Source organism: Rhinoderma darwinii, chromosome 7, assembly GCF_050947455.1.
Source record: "Rhinoderma darwinii isolate aRhiDar2 chromosome 7, aRhiDar2.hap1, whole genome shotgun sequence".
Classification (NCBI taxonomy): Eukaryota; Metazoa; Chordata; class Amphibia; order Anura; family Rhinodermatidae; genus Rhinoderma; species Rhinoderma darwinii.
The window spans coordinates 684,169-703,008 of record NC_134693.1 but is presented as its reverse complement, the minus strand read 5'-3'; the positions used below and the strand labels follow the sequence as shown (position 1 = coordinate 703,008).

At 45.4% G+C, this 18,840-nt stretch overlaps 1 protein-coding gene across 1 annotated transcript in view; it reads left to right on the top strand.

The window, feature by feature from the left end:
* LOC142656999 (vitamin D3 hydroxylase-associated protein-like) overlaps window positions 1-18,840 on the top strand; it is a 142,213-nt gene that overhangs the window by 45,351 nt on the left and 78,022 nt on the right. Inside the window, exons 2-4 of the mRNA XM_075832050.1 lie at window positions 577-690; window positions 18,207-18,350; window positions 18,559-18,692. Of these exons, the coding sequence (XP_075688165.1) occupies window positions 577-690; window positions 18,207-18,350; window positions 18,559-18,692 (392 nt within the window). The remainder of the gene's footprint in view (window positions 1-576; window positions 691-18,206; window positions 18,351-18,558; window positions 18,693-18,840) is intronic.

The window sequence follows — 18,840 nt, the reverse complement described above, 5'->3', positions numbered from 1 at the left end:
ACTATATACATACACACATATACACATACTCTATATATAAACATATTTACACATGTACACACACTATACACACATATACACACATATACACACACTATATATACACACACATATTTACACATATACACTATGCATCCTAGCGTCATTGCCTAGGTCCCCAGGAGCTAAACGCTTTCAATGTCTCTAGAGGTCAGGCCTACATACACATTCAAGCAGCCACATGTAGGGTAATAAATGACGTGTGTCGCGCTACACGAGGTGTTGTCTCATTTTCAACTGTTTTGTACCATCAACTGACATGAAGGTTGTTGCTCGACAAATATTGGCACAGGATATCCCCACAGGGCTAGCGTCCTTGTCTAGGTCCCGGGAGCTAAACACTTTCAATGTCTGAGGCACATAATGGCTCCGGCTCTTTTAAGTTTCTCCGTCTTCTTGCTGCCATCATCGGTCTTTCAGCAAGATTTACGGCCAATGTTGGTTCGGATCTTAATATAGGCCGATATCTTTCCAGAATAAAAATAAAACATGCAAGTAGTAAAAGGCAGATTTTTCTTCTCTCGTCTGTTCTTGTAGAATCCTGAAGTGGACGTCAGGACTATCCTAGAGCTGACGTTGGTGGAGCTGACCGAGAAGCTGAAGGACGGGTCCCTGACTCCGGAGAGCGTCCTCTATTCTTATATAGAGAAGGTGAATGGTTCCCTATGGGGTCAGATAACCGGAGCTACACGGGTTGGAGATTGCTCTTTATGCCCATAGGGTCAATGATTCCACCATGAAAGGCGATCTGTGACGATTAGTTTTATGTTTATGGGACTAAAAGGGCTGGTAATGGTGATGTGCTTCTTCAGCTGTGGCCGCTTTACTTCTCGGTTGTTTTTGATTAACGCTTCAGTCCTATAAGAAGGAACAAATCAGCAATGGCCACCAGTGAAATGATCATCAACTGGGACAATCATTCCTATCATTGCATGGTCCCTGGATGATGAGGTCAGTGAGCTGCTTAGTACATGTAAAGGCAGTGTCTCTGCTCGCCATGTTCACTTGGCAGATAATGTACTGGTGGCGATGGGTCCATACATGATCAGACATAAGAGATGTCAATCTGTGCTGGGAAAATGCCCCTTCCTGCTGGTTCCAAAAAGTTCTTCGTCTACAGAATTTCTTCAGTTTTGGCCCCTATGACAACCAGCCGGGTTTCAGCACTTTAAGTGGACAAGTTACATAGTGGTTACGGTTAAATAAGATATGTCTGACATCAACAACCATTGTCCATATGGATGTAATAGAGGGGGTCCCCCACTCAAAATGCCCCCTTTATGTACCAGGACGGAAAGCAACTCTTTTCGGCATGTTCTGCAACGCTTCATTCGGCCACTGCAGGGGAAATGAATGCCTAGATGCGGCTTCCCCCTGGAGTTGTCTTCATGAGTTAACCCCTTAATTCTGATGCCCAGTGAATATCCAGGTCTGATGAGCCGACCAACTCTGTTTTGTGCTTGTTGTGATCTCTGTTGGTTCCAAGGCCCCAGAACTTTGATGTTGTGTCTCCTCACAGTCATATGGAGACTTCTTCTTGTGTTCTGGATCCTTGTCTTACTGTTTGACCCAATGACACATCATCTTATGGACAGATGACCGGTCTTCTTCTTCTTCTGGTCCTGTTCAGAATTCATGGAATCCTCACTATTGTCCAGGTCCTGGGGCCGCAGGTCTTCTGGGAGGTTCTGTCACTTCCAGGATGAGGGGTCGCTGCAGTAATTATTGGCCAGTCTTGGGAAGATTCACCGCTGCTCCATGACCTGTGTGACCCTCTCCAGACTGAGTTTTCAGTAACTTTATTTGTCTAGAATCTTTGTGGTGACTTCTTTATTTTCATGCTTCAGTATATAGTGAGGTCTAAAATCAACAGCAACATGAAGGGCTGAAATTATAGGAAGTTTTTGTAATGGTTTTCTTGTAAGGGGGCAGATGTTTTTTCGCTTGGGTGATAAGAGCGTTGCAACCCCATCCTCTGTGATGTAAATCTGTATGTTCCTTTCTTTAAATATACATTGTGTTTACAGATCAGAAACTGTTCCTTGTGACAAATATTCAATAAATGGAAACACTTGGAAGGAGTTAAAACTTTTATACTGCAATTTATATATGGAGTTGCAGTCACTTTACATTTTCTGGGTAACACATGGAGGATGGGAACAGAATCATAATACAGGATAGTATACATGTTTCTCCCAAGGTTGCAAACTGCTTAACTACCTTTATTTCCCTCCCTTTCCGAAATACCAGATAAAAGGTTTATATGTTCCCTCTCTGTCTCAGGCTCCAGATATCTGGTTTATATGTTCCCTCCCTGGCTCAGGCTCCAGATATCTGGTTTATATGTTTCCTCCCTGTCTCAGGCTCCAGATATCTGGTTTATATGTTCCCTCCCTGTCTCGGGCTCCGGATATCTGGTTTATATGTTTCCTCCCTGTCTCAGGCTCCAGATATCAGGTTGTATATGTTCCCTCCCTGTCTCAGGCTCCAGATATCTGGTTTATATGTTCCCTCTCTGGCTCCAGATATCAGGTTTATATGTTCCCTCCCTGTCTCAGGCTCCAGATATCTGGTTTATATGTTCCCTCTCTGTCTCAGGCTCCAGATATCTGGTTTATATGTTCCCTCTCTGTCTCAGGCTCCAGATATCTGGTTTATATGTTCCCTCCCTGTCTCGGGCTCCGGATATCTGGTTAATATGTTTCCTCCCTGTCTCAGGCTCCAGATATCTGGTTTATATGTTCCCTCCCTGTCTCAGACTCCAGATATCTGGTTTATATGTTCCCTCCTTGTCTCAGGCTCCAGATATCTGGTTTATATGTTTCCTCCGTGTCTGAGGCTCCAGATATCTGGTTTATATGTTTCCTCCCTGTCTGAGGCTCCAGATATCTGGTTTATATGTTTCCTCTCTGTCTCAGGTTCCAGATATCTGGTTTATATGTTCCCTCCTTGTCTCAGGCTCCAGATATCTGGTTTATATGTTCCCTCCCTGTCTCAGGCTCCAGATATCTGGTTTATATGTTCTCTCCCTGTCTCAGGCTCCAGATATCTGGTTTATATGTTCCCTCCTTGTCTCAGGCTCCAGATATCAGGTTTATATGTTCCCTCCCTGTCTCAGGCTCCAGATATCTGGTTTATATGTTTCCTCCCTGTCTGAGGCTCCAGATATCTGGTTTATATGTTTCCTCCCTGTCTCAGGTTCCAGATATCTGGTTTATATGTTCCCTCCTTGTCTCAGGCTCCAGATATCTGGTTTATATGTTCCCTCCCTGTCTCAGGTTCCAGATATCTGGTTTATATGTTTCCTCCCTGTCTGAGGCTCCAGATATCCGGTTTATATGTTCCCTCCCTGTCTCTGGCTCCAGATATCTGGTTTATATGTTCCCTCCCTGTCTCAGGCTCCAGATATCTGGTTTATATGTTCCCTCTCTGTCTCAGGCTCCAGATATCTGGTTTATATGTTTCCTCCCTGTCTCAGGCTCCAGATATCTGGTTTATATGTTCCCTCCTTGTCTCAGGCTCCAGATATCTGGTTTATATGTTCCGTCCCTGTCTCAGGCTCCAGATATCTGGTTTATATGTTCCCTCCCTGTCTCAGGCTGAAGATATCTGGTGTATATGTTTCCTCCCTGTCTCAGGCTCCAGATATCTGGTTTATATGTTCCCTCCCTGTCTCAGGCTCCAGATATCTGGTTTATATGTTCCCTCCCTGTCTCATGCTCCAGATATCTGGTTTATATGTTCCCTCCCTGTCTCATGCTCCAGATATCTGGTTTACATGTTCCCTCCCTGTCCCAGGCTCCAGATATCTGGTTTATATGTTCCCTCCCTGTCTCATGCTCCAGATATCTGTTTTATATGTTCCCTCCCTATCTCATGCTCCAGATATTCGGTTTATATGTTCCCTCCCTGTCTCAGGCTCCAGATATCTGGTTTATATGTTCCCTACCTGTCTCAGGCTGAAGATATCTGGTTTATATGTTCCCTCCCTGTCTCATGCGCCAGATATCTGGTTTATATGTTCCCTCCCTGTCTCATGCGCCAGATATCTGGTTTATATGTTCCCTCCATGTCTCAGGCTCCAGATATCTGGTTTATATGTTCCCTCCCTGTCTCAGGCTGAAGATATCAGGTTTATATGTTCCCTCCCTGTCTCAGGCTCCAGATATCTGGTTTATATGTTTCCTCCCTGTCTCAGGCTCCAGATATCTGGTTTATATGTTTCCTCCCTGTCTCAGGCTCCAGATATCTGGTTTATATGTTCCCTCCCTGTCTCAGGCTCCAGATATCTGGTTTATATGTTCCCTCCCTGTCTCATGCTCCAGATATCTGGTTTATATGTTCCCTCCCTGTCTCAGGCTGAAGATATCTGGTTTATATGTTCCCTCACTGTCTCAGGCTCCAGATATATGGTTTATATGTTCCCTCCCTGTCTCATGCTCCACATATCTGGTTTATATGTTCCGTCCCTGTCTCAGGCTCCAGATATCTGGTTTATATGTTCCCTCCCTGTCTCAGGCTGAAGATATCTAGTTTATATGTTTCCTCCCTGTCTCAGGCTCCAGATATCTGGTTTATATGTTCCCTCCCTGTCTCAGGCTCCAGATATCTGGTTTATATGTTCCCTCCCTGTCTCATGCTCCAGATATCTGGTTTACATGTTCCCTCCCTGTCCCAGGTTCCAGATATCTGGTTTATATGTTCCCTCCCTGTCTCATGCTCCAGATATCTGGTTTATATGTTCCCTCCCTATCTCATGCTCCAGATATTCGGTTTATATGTTCCCTCCCTGTCTCAGGCTCCAGATATCTGGTTTATATGTTCCCTACCTGTCTCAGGCTGAAGATATCTGGTTTATATGTTCCCTCCCTGTCTCAGGCTCCAGATATCTGGTTTATATGTTCCCTCCCTGTCTCATGCTCCAGATATCTGGTTTATATGTTCCCTCCCTGTCTCAGGCTGAAGATATAAGGTTTATATGTCCGTTCCCTGTCTCAGGCTCCAGATATCTGGTTTATATGTTCCCTCCCTGTCTCAGGCTCCAGATATCTGGTTTTTTATGTTCCCTCCCTGTCTCATGCGCCAGATATCTGGTTTATATGTTCCCTCCATGTCTCAGGCTCCAGATATCTGGTTTATATGTTCCCTACCTGTCTCAGGCTGAAGATATCAGGTTTATATGTTCCCTCCCTGTCTCAGGCTCCAGATATCTGGTTTATATGTTCCCTCCCTGTCTCAGGCTCCAGATATCTGATTTATATGTTCCCTCCCTGTCTGAGGCTCCAGATATCTGGTTTATATGTTCCCTCCCTGTCTCATGCTCCAGATATCTGGTTTATATGTTCCCTCCCTGTCTCAGGCTGAAGATATCTGGTTTATATGTTTCCTCACTGTCTCAGGCTCCAGATATCTGGTTTATTTGTTCCCTCCCTGTCTCAGGCTCCAGATATCTGGTTTATATGTTCTCTCCCTGTGTCAGGCTCCAGATATCTGGTTTATATGTTCCCTCTCTGTCTCAGGCTCCAGATATCTGGTTTGTATGTTCTCTCCCTGTCTCGGGCTCCAGATATCTGGTTTATATGTTCCCTCCCTGTCTCAGGCTCCAGATATCTGGTTTATATGTTTCCTCCCTGTCTCAGGCTCTAGATATCAGGTTTATATGTTTCCTCCCGTCTCAGGCTCCAGATATCTAGTTTATATGTTCCCTCCCTGTCTCAGGCTGAAGATATCTGGTTTATATGTTCCCTCCCTGTCTCAGGCTCCAGATATCTGGTTTATATGTCCCCTCCCTGTCTGAGGCTCCACATATCTGGTTTATATGTTCCGTCCCTGTCTCAGGCTCCAGATATCTGGTTTATATGTTCCCTCCCTGTCTCAGGCTGAAGATATCTGGTTTATATGTTTCCTCCATGTCTCAGGCTCCAGATATCTGGTTTATATGTTCCCTCCCTGTCTGAGGCTCCAGATATCTGGTTTACATGTTCCCTCTCTGTCTCAGGCTCCAGATATCTGGTTTGTATGTTCTCTCCCTGTCTCGGGCTCCAGATATCTGGTTTATATGTTCCCTCCCTGTCTCAGGCTCCAGATATCTGGTTTATATGTTCCCCCCCTGTCTCAGGCTCCAGATATCTGGTTTATATGTTTCCTCCCTGTCTCAGGCTCCAGATATCTGGTTTATATGTTCCCTCCCTGTCTCAGGCTCCAGATATCAGGTTTATATGTTTCCTCCCGTCTCAGGCTCCAGATATCTGGTTTATATGTTCCCTCCCTGTCTCAGGCTCCAGATATCTGGTTTATATGTTCCCTCCCTGTCTCAGGCTCCAGATATCTGGTTTATATGTTCCCTCCCTGTCTCATGCTCCAGATATCTGGTTTATATGTTCCCTCCCTGTCCCAGGCTCCAGATATCTGGTTTATATGTTCCCTCCCTGTCTCATGCTCCAGATATCTGGTTTATATGTTCCCTCCCTGTCTCAGGCTGAAGATATCTGTTTTATATGTCCCCTCCCTGTCTCAGGCTCCAGATATCTGGTTTATATGTTCCCTCCCTGTCTTAGGCTCCAGATATCTGGTTTATATGTTCCCTCCCTGTCTCATGCGCCAGATATCTGGTTTATATGTTCCCTCCCTATCTGAGGCTCCAGATATCTGGTTTATATGTTCCCTCCCTGTCTCAGGCTCCAGATATCTGGTTTATATGTTCCCTCCCTGCCTCAGGCTGAAGATATCAGGTTTTATATGTTCCCTCCCTGTCTCAGACTCCAGATATCTCGTTTATATGTTCCCTCCCTGTCTCAGTCTCCAGATATCTGGTTTATATGTCCCCTCCCTGTCTCAGGCTCCAGATATCTGGTTTATATGTTCCCTCCCTGTCTCAGGCTCCAGATATCTGGTTTATATGTTCCCTCCCTGTCTCAGGCTGAAGATATCAGGTTTTATATGTCCCCTCCCTGTCTCAGGCTCCAGATATCTGGTTTATATGTTCCCTCCCTGTCTCAGGCTCCAGATATCTGGTTTATATGTTCCCTCCCTGTCTCAGGCTGAAGATATCAGGTTTTATATGTTCCCTCCCTGTCTCAGTCTCCAGATATCTGGTTTATATGTCCCCTCCCTGTCTCAGGCTCCAGATATCTGGTTTATATGTTCCCTCCCTGTCTCAGGCTGAAGATATCAGGTTTTATATGTCCCCTCCCTGTCTCAGGCTCCAGATATCTGGTTTATATGTTCCCTCCCTGTCTCAGGCTCCAGATATCTGGTTTATATGTTCCCTCCCTGTCTCAGGCTGAAGATATCAGGTTTTATATGTTCCCTCCCTGTCTCAGTCTCCAGATATCTGGTTTATATGTCCCCTCCCTGTCTCAGGCTCCAGATATCTGGTTTATATGTTCCTTCTCTGTCTCAGGCTTCAGATATCTGGTTTATATGTTCTCTCCCTGTCTCAGGCTCCAGATATCTGGTTTATATGTTCCCTCTCTGTCTCAGACTCCAGATATCTGGTTTATATGTTCCCTCCCTGTCTCAGGCTCCAGATATCAGGTTTATATGTTCCCTCTCTGTCTCTGGCTCCAGATATCTGGTTTATATGTTTCCTCCTTGTCTCAGGCTCCAGATATCTGATTTATATGTTCCCTCCCTGTCTCAGGCTCCAGATCTCTGGTTTATATCTTCCCCCCTGTCTCAGGCTCCAGATATCTGGTTTATATGTTCCCTCCCTGTCTCAGGCTCCATATATCTTGTTTATATGTTCCCTCTCTGTCTCAGGCTCCAGATATCTGGTTTATATTGTCCCTCCCTGTCTCAGGCTCCAGATATCTGGTTTATATGTTCCCTCCCTGTCTCAGGCTCCAGATATCTGGTTTATATGTTCCCTCTCTGTCTCAGACTCCAGATATCTGGTTTATATGTTCCCTCCCTGTCTCAGGCTCCAGATATCAGGTTTATATGTTCCCTCTCTGTCTCTGGCTCCAGATATCTGGTTTATATGTTCCCTCCCTGTCTCAGTCTCCAGATATCTGGTTTATATGTTCCCTCCCTGTCTCAGGCTCCAGATATCTGGTTTATATGTTCCCTCCCTGTCTCAGACTCCAGATATCTGGTTTATATGTTCCCTCCCTGTCTCAGGCTCCAGGTATCTGGTTTATATGTTCCCTCTCTGTCTCAGACTCCAGATATCTGGTTTATATGTTCCCTCCCTGTCTCAGGCTCCAGATATCAGGTTTATATGTTCCCTCTCTGTCTCTGGCTCCAGATATCTGGTTTATATGTTTCCTCCTTTTCTCAGGCTCCATATATGTGGTTTATATGTTCCCTCCCTGTCTCAGGCTCCAGATATCTGGTTTATATGTTCCCTCCCTCTCTCAGGCTCCATATATCTGGTTTATATGTTCCCTATCTGTCTCAGGCTCCAGATATCTGGTTTATATTGTCCCTCCCTGTCTCAGGCTCCAGATATCTGGTTTATATGGTCCCTCCATGTCTCAGGCTCCAGATATCTGGTTTATATGTTCCCTCCCTGTCTCAGGCTCCAGATATCTGGTTTATATGTTTACTCCTTGTCTCAGGCTCCAGATTTCTGGTTTATATGTTTCCTCCCTGTCTCAGGCTCCAGATATCTGGTTTATATGTTCCCCCCTGTCTCAGGCTCCAGATATCTGGTTTATATGTTTCCTCCCTGTCTCAGGCTCCAGATATCTGGTTTATATGTTTCCTCCCTGTCTCAGGCTCCAGATATCTGGTTTATATGTTTCCTCCCTGTCTCAGGCTCCAGATATCTGGTTTATATGTTCCCTCCCTGTCTCAGGCTCCAGATATCTGATTTATATGTTCCCTCCCTGTCTGAGGCTCCAGATATCTGGTTTATATGTTCCCTCCCTGTCTCATGCTCCAGATATCTGGTTTATATGTTCCCTCCCTGTCTCAGGCTGAAGATATCTGGTTTATATGTTCCCTCACTGTCTCAGGCTCCAGATATATGGTTTATATGTTCCCTCCCTGTCTCATGCTCCACATATCTGGTTTATATGTTCCGTCCCTGTCTCAGGCTCCAGATATCTGGTTTATATGTTCCCTCCCTGTCTCAGGCTGAAGATATCTGGTTTATATGTTTCCTCCCTGTCTCAGGCTCCAGATATCTGGTTTATATGTTCCCTCCCTGTCTCAGGCTCCAGATATCTGGTTTATATGTTCCCTCCCTGTCTCATGCTCCAGATATCTGGTTTACATGTTCCCTCCCTGTCCCAGGTTCCAGATATCTGGTTTATATGTTCCCTCCCTGTCTCATGCTCCAGATATCTGGTTTATATGTTCCCTCCCTATCTCATGCTCCAGATATTCGGTTTATATGTTCCCTCCCTGTCTCAGGCTCCAGATATCTGGTTTATATGTTCCCTACCTGTCTCAGGCTGAAGATATCTGGTTTATATGTTCCCTCCCTGTCTCAGGCTCCAGATATCTGGTTTATATGTTCCCTCCCTGTCTCATGCTCCAGATATCTGGTTTATATGTTCCCTCCCTGTCTCAGGCTGAAGATATAAGGTTTATATGTCCGTTCCCTGTCTCAGGCTCCAGATATCTGGTTTATATGTTCCCTCCCTGTCTCAGGCTCCAGATATCTGGTTTTTTATGTTCCCTCCCTGTCTCATGCGCCAGATATCTGGTTTATATGTTCCCTCCATGTCTCAGGCTCCAGATATCTGGTTTATATGTTCCCTCCCTGTCTCAGGCTGAAGATATCAGGTTTATATGTTCCCTCCCTGTCTCAGGCTCCAGATATCTGGTTTATATGTTCCCTCCCTGTCTCAGGCTCCAGATATCTGATTTATATGTTCCCTCCCTGTCTGAGGCTCCAGATATCTGGTTTATATGTTCCCTCCCTGTCTCATGCTCCAGATATCTGGTTTATATGTTCCCTCCCTGTCTCAGGCTGAAGATATCTGGTTTATATGTTTCCTCACTGTCTCAGGCTCCAGATATCTGGTTTATTTGTTCCCTCCCTGTCTCAGGCTCCAGATATCTGGTTTATATGTTCTCTCCCTGTGTCAGGCTCCAGATATCTGGTTTATATGTTCCCTCTCTGTCTCAGGCTCCAGATATCTGGTTTGTATGTTCTCTCCCTGTCTCGGGCTCCAGATATCTGGTTTATATGTTCCCTCCCTGTCTCAGGCTCCAGATATCTGGTTTATATGTTTCCTCCCTGTCTCAGGCTCTAGATATCAGGTTTATATGTTTCCTCCCGTCTCAGGCTCCAGATATCTAGTTTATATGTTCCCTCCCTGTCTCAGGCTGAAGATATCTGGTTTATATGTTCCCTCCCTGTCTCAGGCTCCAGATATCTGGTTTATATGTCCCCTCCCTGTCTGAGGCTCCACATATCTGGTTTATATGTTCCGTCCCTGTCTCAGGCTCCAGATATCTGGTTTATATGTTCCCTCCCTGTCTCAGGCTGAAGATATCTGGTTTTTTATGTTTCCTCCCTGTCTCAGGCTCCAGATATCTGGTTTATATGTTCCCTCCCTGTCTGAGGCTCCAGATATCTGGTTTACATGTTCCCTCTCTGTCTCAGGCTCCAGATATCTGGTTTGTATGTTCTCTCCCTGTCTCGGGCTCCAGATATCTGGTTTATATGTTCCCTCCCTGTCTCAGGCTCCAGATATCTGGTTTATATGTTCCCCCCCTGTCTCAGGCTCCAGATATCTGGTTTATATGTTTCCTCCCTGTCTCAGGCTCCAGATATCTGGTTTATATGTTCCCTCCCTGTCTCAGGCTCCAGATATCAGGTTTATATGTTTCCTCCCGTCTCAGGCTCCAGATATCTGGTTTATATGTTCCCTCCCTGTCTCAGGCTCCAGATATCTGGTTTATATGTTCCCTCCCTGTCTCAGGCTCCAGATATCTGGTTTATATGTTCCCTCCCTGTCTCATGCTCCAGATATCTGGTTTATATGTTCCCTCCCTGTCCCAGGCTCCAGATATCTGGTTTATATGTTCCCTCCCTGTCTCATGCTCCAGATATCTGGTTTATATGTTCCCTCCCTGTCTCAGGCTGAAGATATCTGGTTTATATGTCCCCTCCCTGTCTCAGGCTCCAGATATCTGGTTTATATGTTCCCTCCCTGTCTTAGGCTCCAGATATCTGGTTTATATGTTCCCTCCCTGTCTCATGCGCCAGATATCTGGTTTATATGTTCCCTCCCTATCTGAGGCTCCAGATATCTGGTTTATATGTTCCCTCCCTGTCTCAGGCTCCAGATATCTGGTTTATATGTTCCCTCCCTGTCTCAGGCTGAAGATATCAGGTTTTATATGTTCCCTCCCTGTCTCAGACTCCAGATATCTCGTTTATATGTTCCCTCCCTGTCTCAGTCTCCAGATATCTGGTTTATATGTCCCCTCCCTGTCTCAGGCTCCAGATATCTGGTTTATATGTTCCCTCCCTGTCTCAGGCTCCAGATATCTGGTTTATATGTTCCCTCCCTGTCTCAGGCTGAAGATATCAGGTTTTATATGTCCCCTCCCTGTCTCAGGCTCCAGATATCTGGTTTATATGTTCCCTCCCTGTCTCAGGCTCCAGATATCTGGTTTATATGTTCCCTCCCTGTCTCAGGCTGAAGATATCAGGTTTTACATGTTCCCTCCCTGTCTCAGTCTCCAGATATCTGGTTTATATGTCCCCTCCCTGTCTCAGGCTCCAGATATCTGGTTTATATGTTCCTTCTCTGTCTCAGGCTTCAGATATCTGGTTTATATGTTCTCTCCCTGTCTCAGGCTCCAGATATCTGGTTTATATGTTCCCTCTCTGTCTCAGACTCCAGATATCTGGTTTATATGTTCCCTCCCTATCTCATGCTCCAGATATTCGGTTTATATGTTCCCTCCCTGTCTCAGGCTCCAGATATCTGGTTTATATGTTCCCTACCTGTCTCAGGCTGAAGATATCTGGTTTATATGTTCCCTCCCTGTCTCAGGCTCCAGATATCTGGTTTATATGTTCCCTCCCTGTCTCATGCTCCAGATATCTGGTTTATATGTTCCCTCCCTGTCTCAGGCTGAAGATATAAGGTTTATATGTCCGTTCCCTGTCTCAGGCTCCAGATATCTGGTTTATATGTTCCCTCCCTGTCTCAGGCTCCAGATATCTGGTTTTTTATGTTCCCTCCCTGTCTCATGCGCCAGATATCTGGTTTATATGTTCCCTCCATGTCTCAGGCTCCAGATATCTGGTTTATATGTTCCCTCCCTGTCTCAGGCTGAAGATATCAGGTTTATATGTTCCCTCCCTGTCTCAGGCTCCAGATATCTGGTTTATATGTTCCCTCCCTGTCTCAGGCTCCAGATATCTGATTTATATGTTCCCTCCCTGTCTGAGGCTCCAGATATCTGGTTTATATGTTCCCTCCCTGTCTCAGGCTGAAGATATCTGGTTTATATGTTTCCTCACTGTCTCAGGCTCCAGATATCTGGTTTATTTGTTCCCTCCCTGTCTCAGGCTCCAGATATCTGGTTTATATGTTCTCTCCCTGTGTCAGGCTCCAGATATCTGGTTTATATGTTCCCTCTCTGTCTCAGGCTCCAGATATCTGGTTTGTATGTTCTCTCCCTGTCTCGGGCTCCAGATATCTGGTTTATATGTTCCCTCCCTGTCTCAGGCTCCAGATATCTGGTTTATATGTTTCCTCCCTGTCTCAGGCTCTAGATATCAGGTTTATATGTTTCCTCCCGTCTCAGGCTCCAGATATCTAGTTTATATGTTCCCTCCCTGTCTCAGGCTGAAGATATCTGGTTTATATGTTCCCTCCCTGTCTCAGGCTCCAGATATCTGGTTTATATGTCCCCTCCCTGTCTGAGGCTCCACATATCTGGTTTATATGTTCCGTCCCTGTCTCAGGCTCCAGATATCTGGTTTATATGTTCCCTCCCTGTCTCAGGCTGAAGATATCTGGTTTTTTATGTTTCCTCCCTGTCTCAGGCTCCAGATATCTGGTTTATATGTTCCCTCCCTGTCTGAGGCTCCAGATATCTGGTTTACATGTTCCCTCTCTGTCTCAGGCTCCAGATATCTGGTTTGTATGTTCTCTCCCTGTCTCGGGCTCCAGATATCTGGTTTATATGTTCCCTCCCTGTCTCAGGCTCCAGATATCTGGTTTATATGTTCCCCCCCTGTCTCAGGCTCCAGATATCTGGTTTATATGTTTCCTCCCTGTCTCAGGCTCCAGATATCTGGTTTATATGTTCCCTCCCTGTCTCAGGCTCCAGATATCAGGTTTATATGTTTCCTCCCGTCTCAGGCTCCAGATATCTGGTTTATATGTTCCCTCCCTGTCTCAGGCTCCAGATATCTGGTTTATATGTTCCCTCCCTGTCTCAGGCTCCAGATATCTGGTTTATATGTTCCCTCCCTGTCTCATGCTCCAGATATCTGGTTTATATGTTCCCTCCCTGTCCCAGGCTCCAGATATCTGGTTTATATGTTCCCTCCCTGTCTCATGCTCCAGATATCTGGTTTATATGTTCCCTCCCTGTCTCAGGCTGAAGATATCTGTTTTATATGTCCCCTCCCTGTCTCAGGCTCCAGATATCTGGTTTATATGTTCCCTCCCTGTCTTAGGCTCCAGATATCTGGTTTATATGTTCCCTCCCTGTCTCATGCGCCAGATATCTGGTTTATATGTTCCCTCCCTATCTGAGGCTCCAGATATCTGGTTTATATGTTCCCTCCCTGTCTCAGGCTCCAGATATCTGGTTTATATGTTCCCTCCCTGTCTCAGGCTGAAGATATCAGGTTTTATATGTTCCCTCCCTGTCTCAGACTCCAGATATCTCGTTTATATGTTCCCTCCCTGTCTCAGTCTCCAGATATCTGGTTTATATGTCCCCTCCCTGTCTCAGGCTCCAGATATCTGGTTTATATGTTCCCTCCCTGTCTCAGGCTCCAGATATCTGGTTTATATGTTCCCTCCCTGTCTCAGGCTGAAGATATCAGGTTTTATATGTCCCCTCCCTGTCTCAGGCTCCAGATATCTGGTTTATATGTTCCCTCCCTGTCTCAGGCTCCAGATATCTGGTTTATATGTTCCCTCCCTGTCTCAGGCTGAAGATATCAGGTTTTACATGTTCCCTCCCTGTCTCAGTCTCCAGATATCTGGTTTATATGTCCCCTCCCTGTCTCAGGCTCCAGATATCTGGTTTATATGTTCCTTCTCTGTCTCAGGCTTCAGATATCTGGTTTATATGTTCTCTCCCTGTCTCAGGCTCCAGATATCTGGTTTATATGTTCCCTCTCTGTCTCAGACTCCAGATATCTGGTTTATATGTTCCCTCCCTGTCTCAGGCTCCAGATATCAGGTTTATATGTTCCCTCTCTGTCTCTGGCTCCAGATATCTGGTTTATATGTTTCCTCCTTGTCTCAGGCTCCAGATATCTGATTTATATGTTCCCTCCCTGTCTCAGGCTCCAGAACTCTGGTTTATATGTTCCCCCCTGTCTCAGGCTCCAGATATCTGGTTTATATGTTCCCTCCCTGTCTCAGGCTCCATATATCTTGTTTATATGTTCCCTCTCTGTCTCAGGCTCCAGATATCTGGTTTATATTGTCCCTCCCTGTCTCAGGCTCCAGATATCTGGTTTATATGTTCCCTCCCTGTCTCAGGCTCCAGATATCTGGTTTATATGTTCCCTCTCTGTCTCAGACTCCAGATATCTGGTTTATATGTTCCCTCCCTGTCTCAGGCTCCAGATATCAGGTTTATATGTTCCCTCTCTGTCTCTGGCTCCAGATATCTGGTTTATATGTTCCCTCCCTGTCTCAGTCTCCAGATATCTGGTTTATATGTTCCCTCCCTGTCTCAGGCTCCAGATATCTGGTTTATATGTTCCCTCCCTGTCTCAGACTCCAGATATCTGGTTTATATGTTCCCTCCCTGTCTCAGGCTCCAGGTATCTGGTTTATATGTTCCCTCTCTGTCTCAGACTCCAGATATCTGGTTTATATGTTCCCTCTCTGTCTCTGGCTCCAGATATCTGGTTTATATGTTTCCTCCTTTTCTCAGGCTCCATATATGTGGTTTATATGTTCCCTCCCTGTCTCAGGCTCCAGATATCTGGTTTATATGTTCCCTCCCTGTCTCAGGCTCCATATATCTGGTTTATATGTTCCCTCTCTGTCTCAGGCTCCAGATATCTGGTTTATATTGTCCCTCCCTGTCTCAGGCTCCAGATATCTGGTTTATATGGTCCCTCCATGTCTCAGGCTCCAGATATCTGGTTTATATGTTCCCTCCCTGTCTCAGGCTCCAGATATCTGGTTTATATGTTTACTCCTTGTCTCAGGCTCCAGATTTCTGGTTTATATGTTTCCTCCCTGTCTCAGGCTCCAGATATCTGGTTTATATGTTCCCTCCCTGTCTCAGGCTGAAGATATCAGGTTTTATATGTTCCCTCCCTGTCTCAGTCTCCGGATATCTGGTTTATATGTCCCCTCCCTGTCTCAGGCTCCAGATATCTGGTTTATATGTTCCTTCTCTGTCTCAGGCTTCAGATATCTGGTTTATATGTTCTCTCCCTGTCTCAGGCTCCAGATATCTGGTTTATATGTTCCCTCTCTGTCTCAGACTCCAGATATCTGGTTTATATGTTCCCTCCCTGTCTCAGGCTCCAGATATCAGGTTTATATGTTCCCTCTCTGTCTCTGGCTCCAGATATCTGGTTTATATGTTTCCTCCTTGTCTCAGGCTCCAGATATCTGATTTATATGTTCCCTCCCTGTCTCAGGCTCCATATATCTTGTTTATATGTTCCCTCTCTGTCTCAGGCTCCAGATATCTGGTTTATATTGTCCCTCCCTGTCTCAGGCTCCAGATATCTGGTTTATATGTTCCCTCCCTGTCTCAGGCTCCAGATATCTGGTTTATATGTTCCCTCTCTGTCTCAGACTCCAGATATCTGGTTTATATGTTCCCTCCCTGTCTCAGGCTCCAGATATCAGGTTTATATGTTCCCTCTCTGTCTCTGGCTCCAGATATCTGGTTTATATGTTCCCTCCCTGTCTCAGTCTCCAGATATCTGGTTTATATGTTCCCTCCCTGTCTCAGGCTCCAGATATCTGGTTTATATGTTCCCTCCCTGTCTCAGACTCCAGATATCTGGTTTATATGTTCCCTCCCTGTCTCAGGCTCCAGGTATCTGGTTTATATGTTCCCTCCCTGTCTCAGACTCCAGATATCTGGTTTATATGTTCCCTCCCTGTCTCAGGCTCCAGGTATCTGGTTTATATGTTCCCTCTCTGTCTCAGACTCCAGATATCTGGTTTATATGTTCCCTCCCTGTCTCAGGCTCCAGATATCAGGTTTATATGTTCCCTCTCTGTCTCTGGCTCCAGATATCTGGTTTATATGTTTCCTCCTTTTCTCAGGCCCCATATATGTGGTTTATATGTTCCCTCCCTGTCTCAGGCTCCAGATATCTGGTTTATATGTTCCCTCCCTGTCTCAGGCTCCATATATCTGGTTTATATGTTCCCTCTCTGTCTCAGGCTCCAGATATCTGGTTTATATTGTCCCTCCCTGTCTCAGGCTCCAGATATCTGGTTTATATGGTCCCTCCATGTCTCAGGCTCCAGATATCTGGTTTATATGTTCCCTCCCTGTCTCAGGCTCCAGATATCTGGTTTATATGTTTACTCCTTGTCTCAGGCTCCAGATTTCTGGTTTATATGTTTCCTCCCTGTCTCAGGCTCCAGATATCTGGTTTATATGTTCCCCCCTGTCTCAGGCTCCAGATATCTGGTTTATATGTTTCCTCCCTGTCTCAGGCTCCAGATATCTGGTTTATATGTTCCCTCCCTGTCTCAGGCTCCATATATCTGGTTTATATGTTCCCTCTCTGTCTCAGGCTCCAGATATCTGGTTTATATTGTCCCTCCCTGTCTCAGGCTCCAGATATCTGGTTTATATGGTCCCTCCATGTCTCAGGCTCCAGATATCTGGTTTATATGTTCCCTCCCTGTATCAGGCTCCAGATATCTGGTTTATATGTTTACTCCTTGTCTCAGGCTCCAGATTTCTGGTTTATATGTTTCCTCCCTGTCTCAGGCTCCAGATATCTGGTTTATATGTTCCCCCCTGTCTCAGGCTCCAGATATCTGGTTTATATGTTCCCTCCCTGTCTCAGGCTCCATATATCTGGTTTATATGTTCCCTCTCTGTCTCAGGCTCCAGATATCTGGTTTATATGTTCCCTCTCTGTCTCAGGCTCCAGATATCTGGTTTATATTGTCCCTCCCTGTCTCAGGCTCCAGATATCTGGTTTATATGTTCCCTCCCTGTCTCAGGCTCCAGATATCTGGTTTATATGTTCCCTCCCTGTCTCAGGCTCCAGATATCTGGTTTATATGTTTACTCCCTGTCTCAGGCTCCAGATATCTGGTTTATATGTTTACTCCTTGTCTTAGGCTCCAGATATCTGGTTTATATGTTCCCTCCCTGTCTCAGGCTCCAGATATCTGGTTTATATGTTCCCTCCCTGTCTCATGCTCCAGATATCTGGTTTTATATGTTTACTCCTTGTCTGAGGCTCCAGATCTCTGGTTTATATGTTCCCTCCCTGTCTCAGTCTCGAGATATCTGGTTTATATGTTCCCTCCCTGTCTCAGGCTCCAGATATCAGGTTTATATGGTCCCTCCATGTCTCAGGCTCCAGATATCTGGTTTATATGTTCCCTCCCTGTCTCAGGCTCCACATATCTGGTTTATATGTTTCCTCCCTGTCTCAGGCTCCAGATATCTGGTTTATATGGTCCCTCCATGTCTCAGGCTCCAGATATCTGGTTTATATGTTCCCTCCCTGTCTCAGGCTCCACATATCTGGTTTATATGTTTCCTCCCTGTCTCAGGCTCCAGATATCTGGTTTATATGGTCCCTCCCTGTCTCAGGCTCCAGATATCAGGTTTATATGTTTACTCCTTGTCTCATGCTCCAGATATCTGGTTAATATGTTTACTCCTTGTCTCAGGCTCCAGATATCTGGTTTATATGTTTACTCCTTGTCTCAGGCTGCAGATATCTGGTTTATATGTTTACTCCTTGTCTCAGGCTCCAGATATCTGGTTTATATGGTACCTCCCTATCTCAGGCTCCAGATATCAGGTTTTATTTGTGCTTCTCTCTACTTTAGGCCCTGGAAGTGAATGACAACTTGAACTGTGTGACGATTTTCTTGTCTGACTGTCAGGCTCAGTTGGAGGGACTGAGAGAGCATCGGGTGAGGGGTCCCCTGTATGGAGTCCCTGTCTCTATAAAGGAACATGTTGGTTATCAGGTAATGGTCACACAAAAGGTCCATAATACCCCACATGGGGCAGAGACACTTATATATATTAGTTGGTCACCGCATTATCATCAATATATGATTAGATTGTTATCTCTTTGGGAAAGGACTGAGATATGCAGAAATTATAATAGTTTCCTGGAAGACAATTCTGCGATGGAGCAGGGATTCCTCACCAGATGTCTGGGTGTATTTTCAGGGTCACCCCTCCACCTGTGGCTTGGTTCAATATCTTGATGTTCTGGAGAAGGAGGACAGCGTCATCGTCCGTGTCTTGAAGAAGCAGGGGGCCATTGTATTTACCAAGACAAATGTTCCGCAGTCTCTATTCTGGTAAGTACAAAGTAACTGAGACTTTCTTAAAGGTAATTCCTAGATTTTTTGGTTTTTGCTAAATTCAGCGTTAGCTTTTAGAATGTTATAAATGCCTTTGTTATTTTTCGTGGACTTATCAAGCCATCCAAACAGCTTCAAATTACAA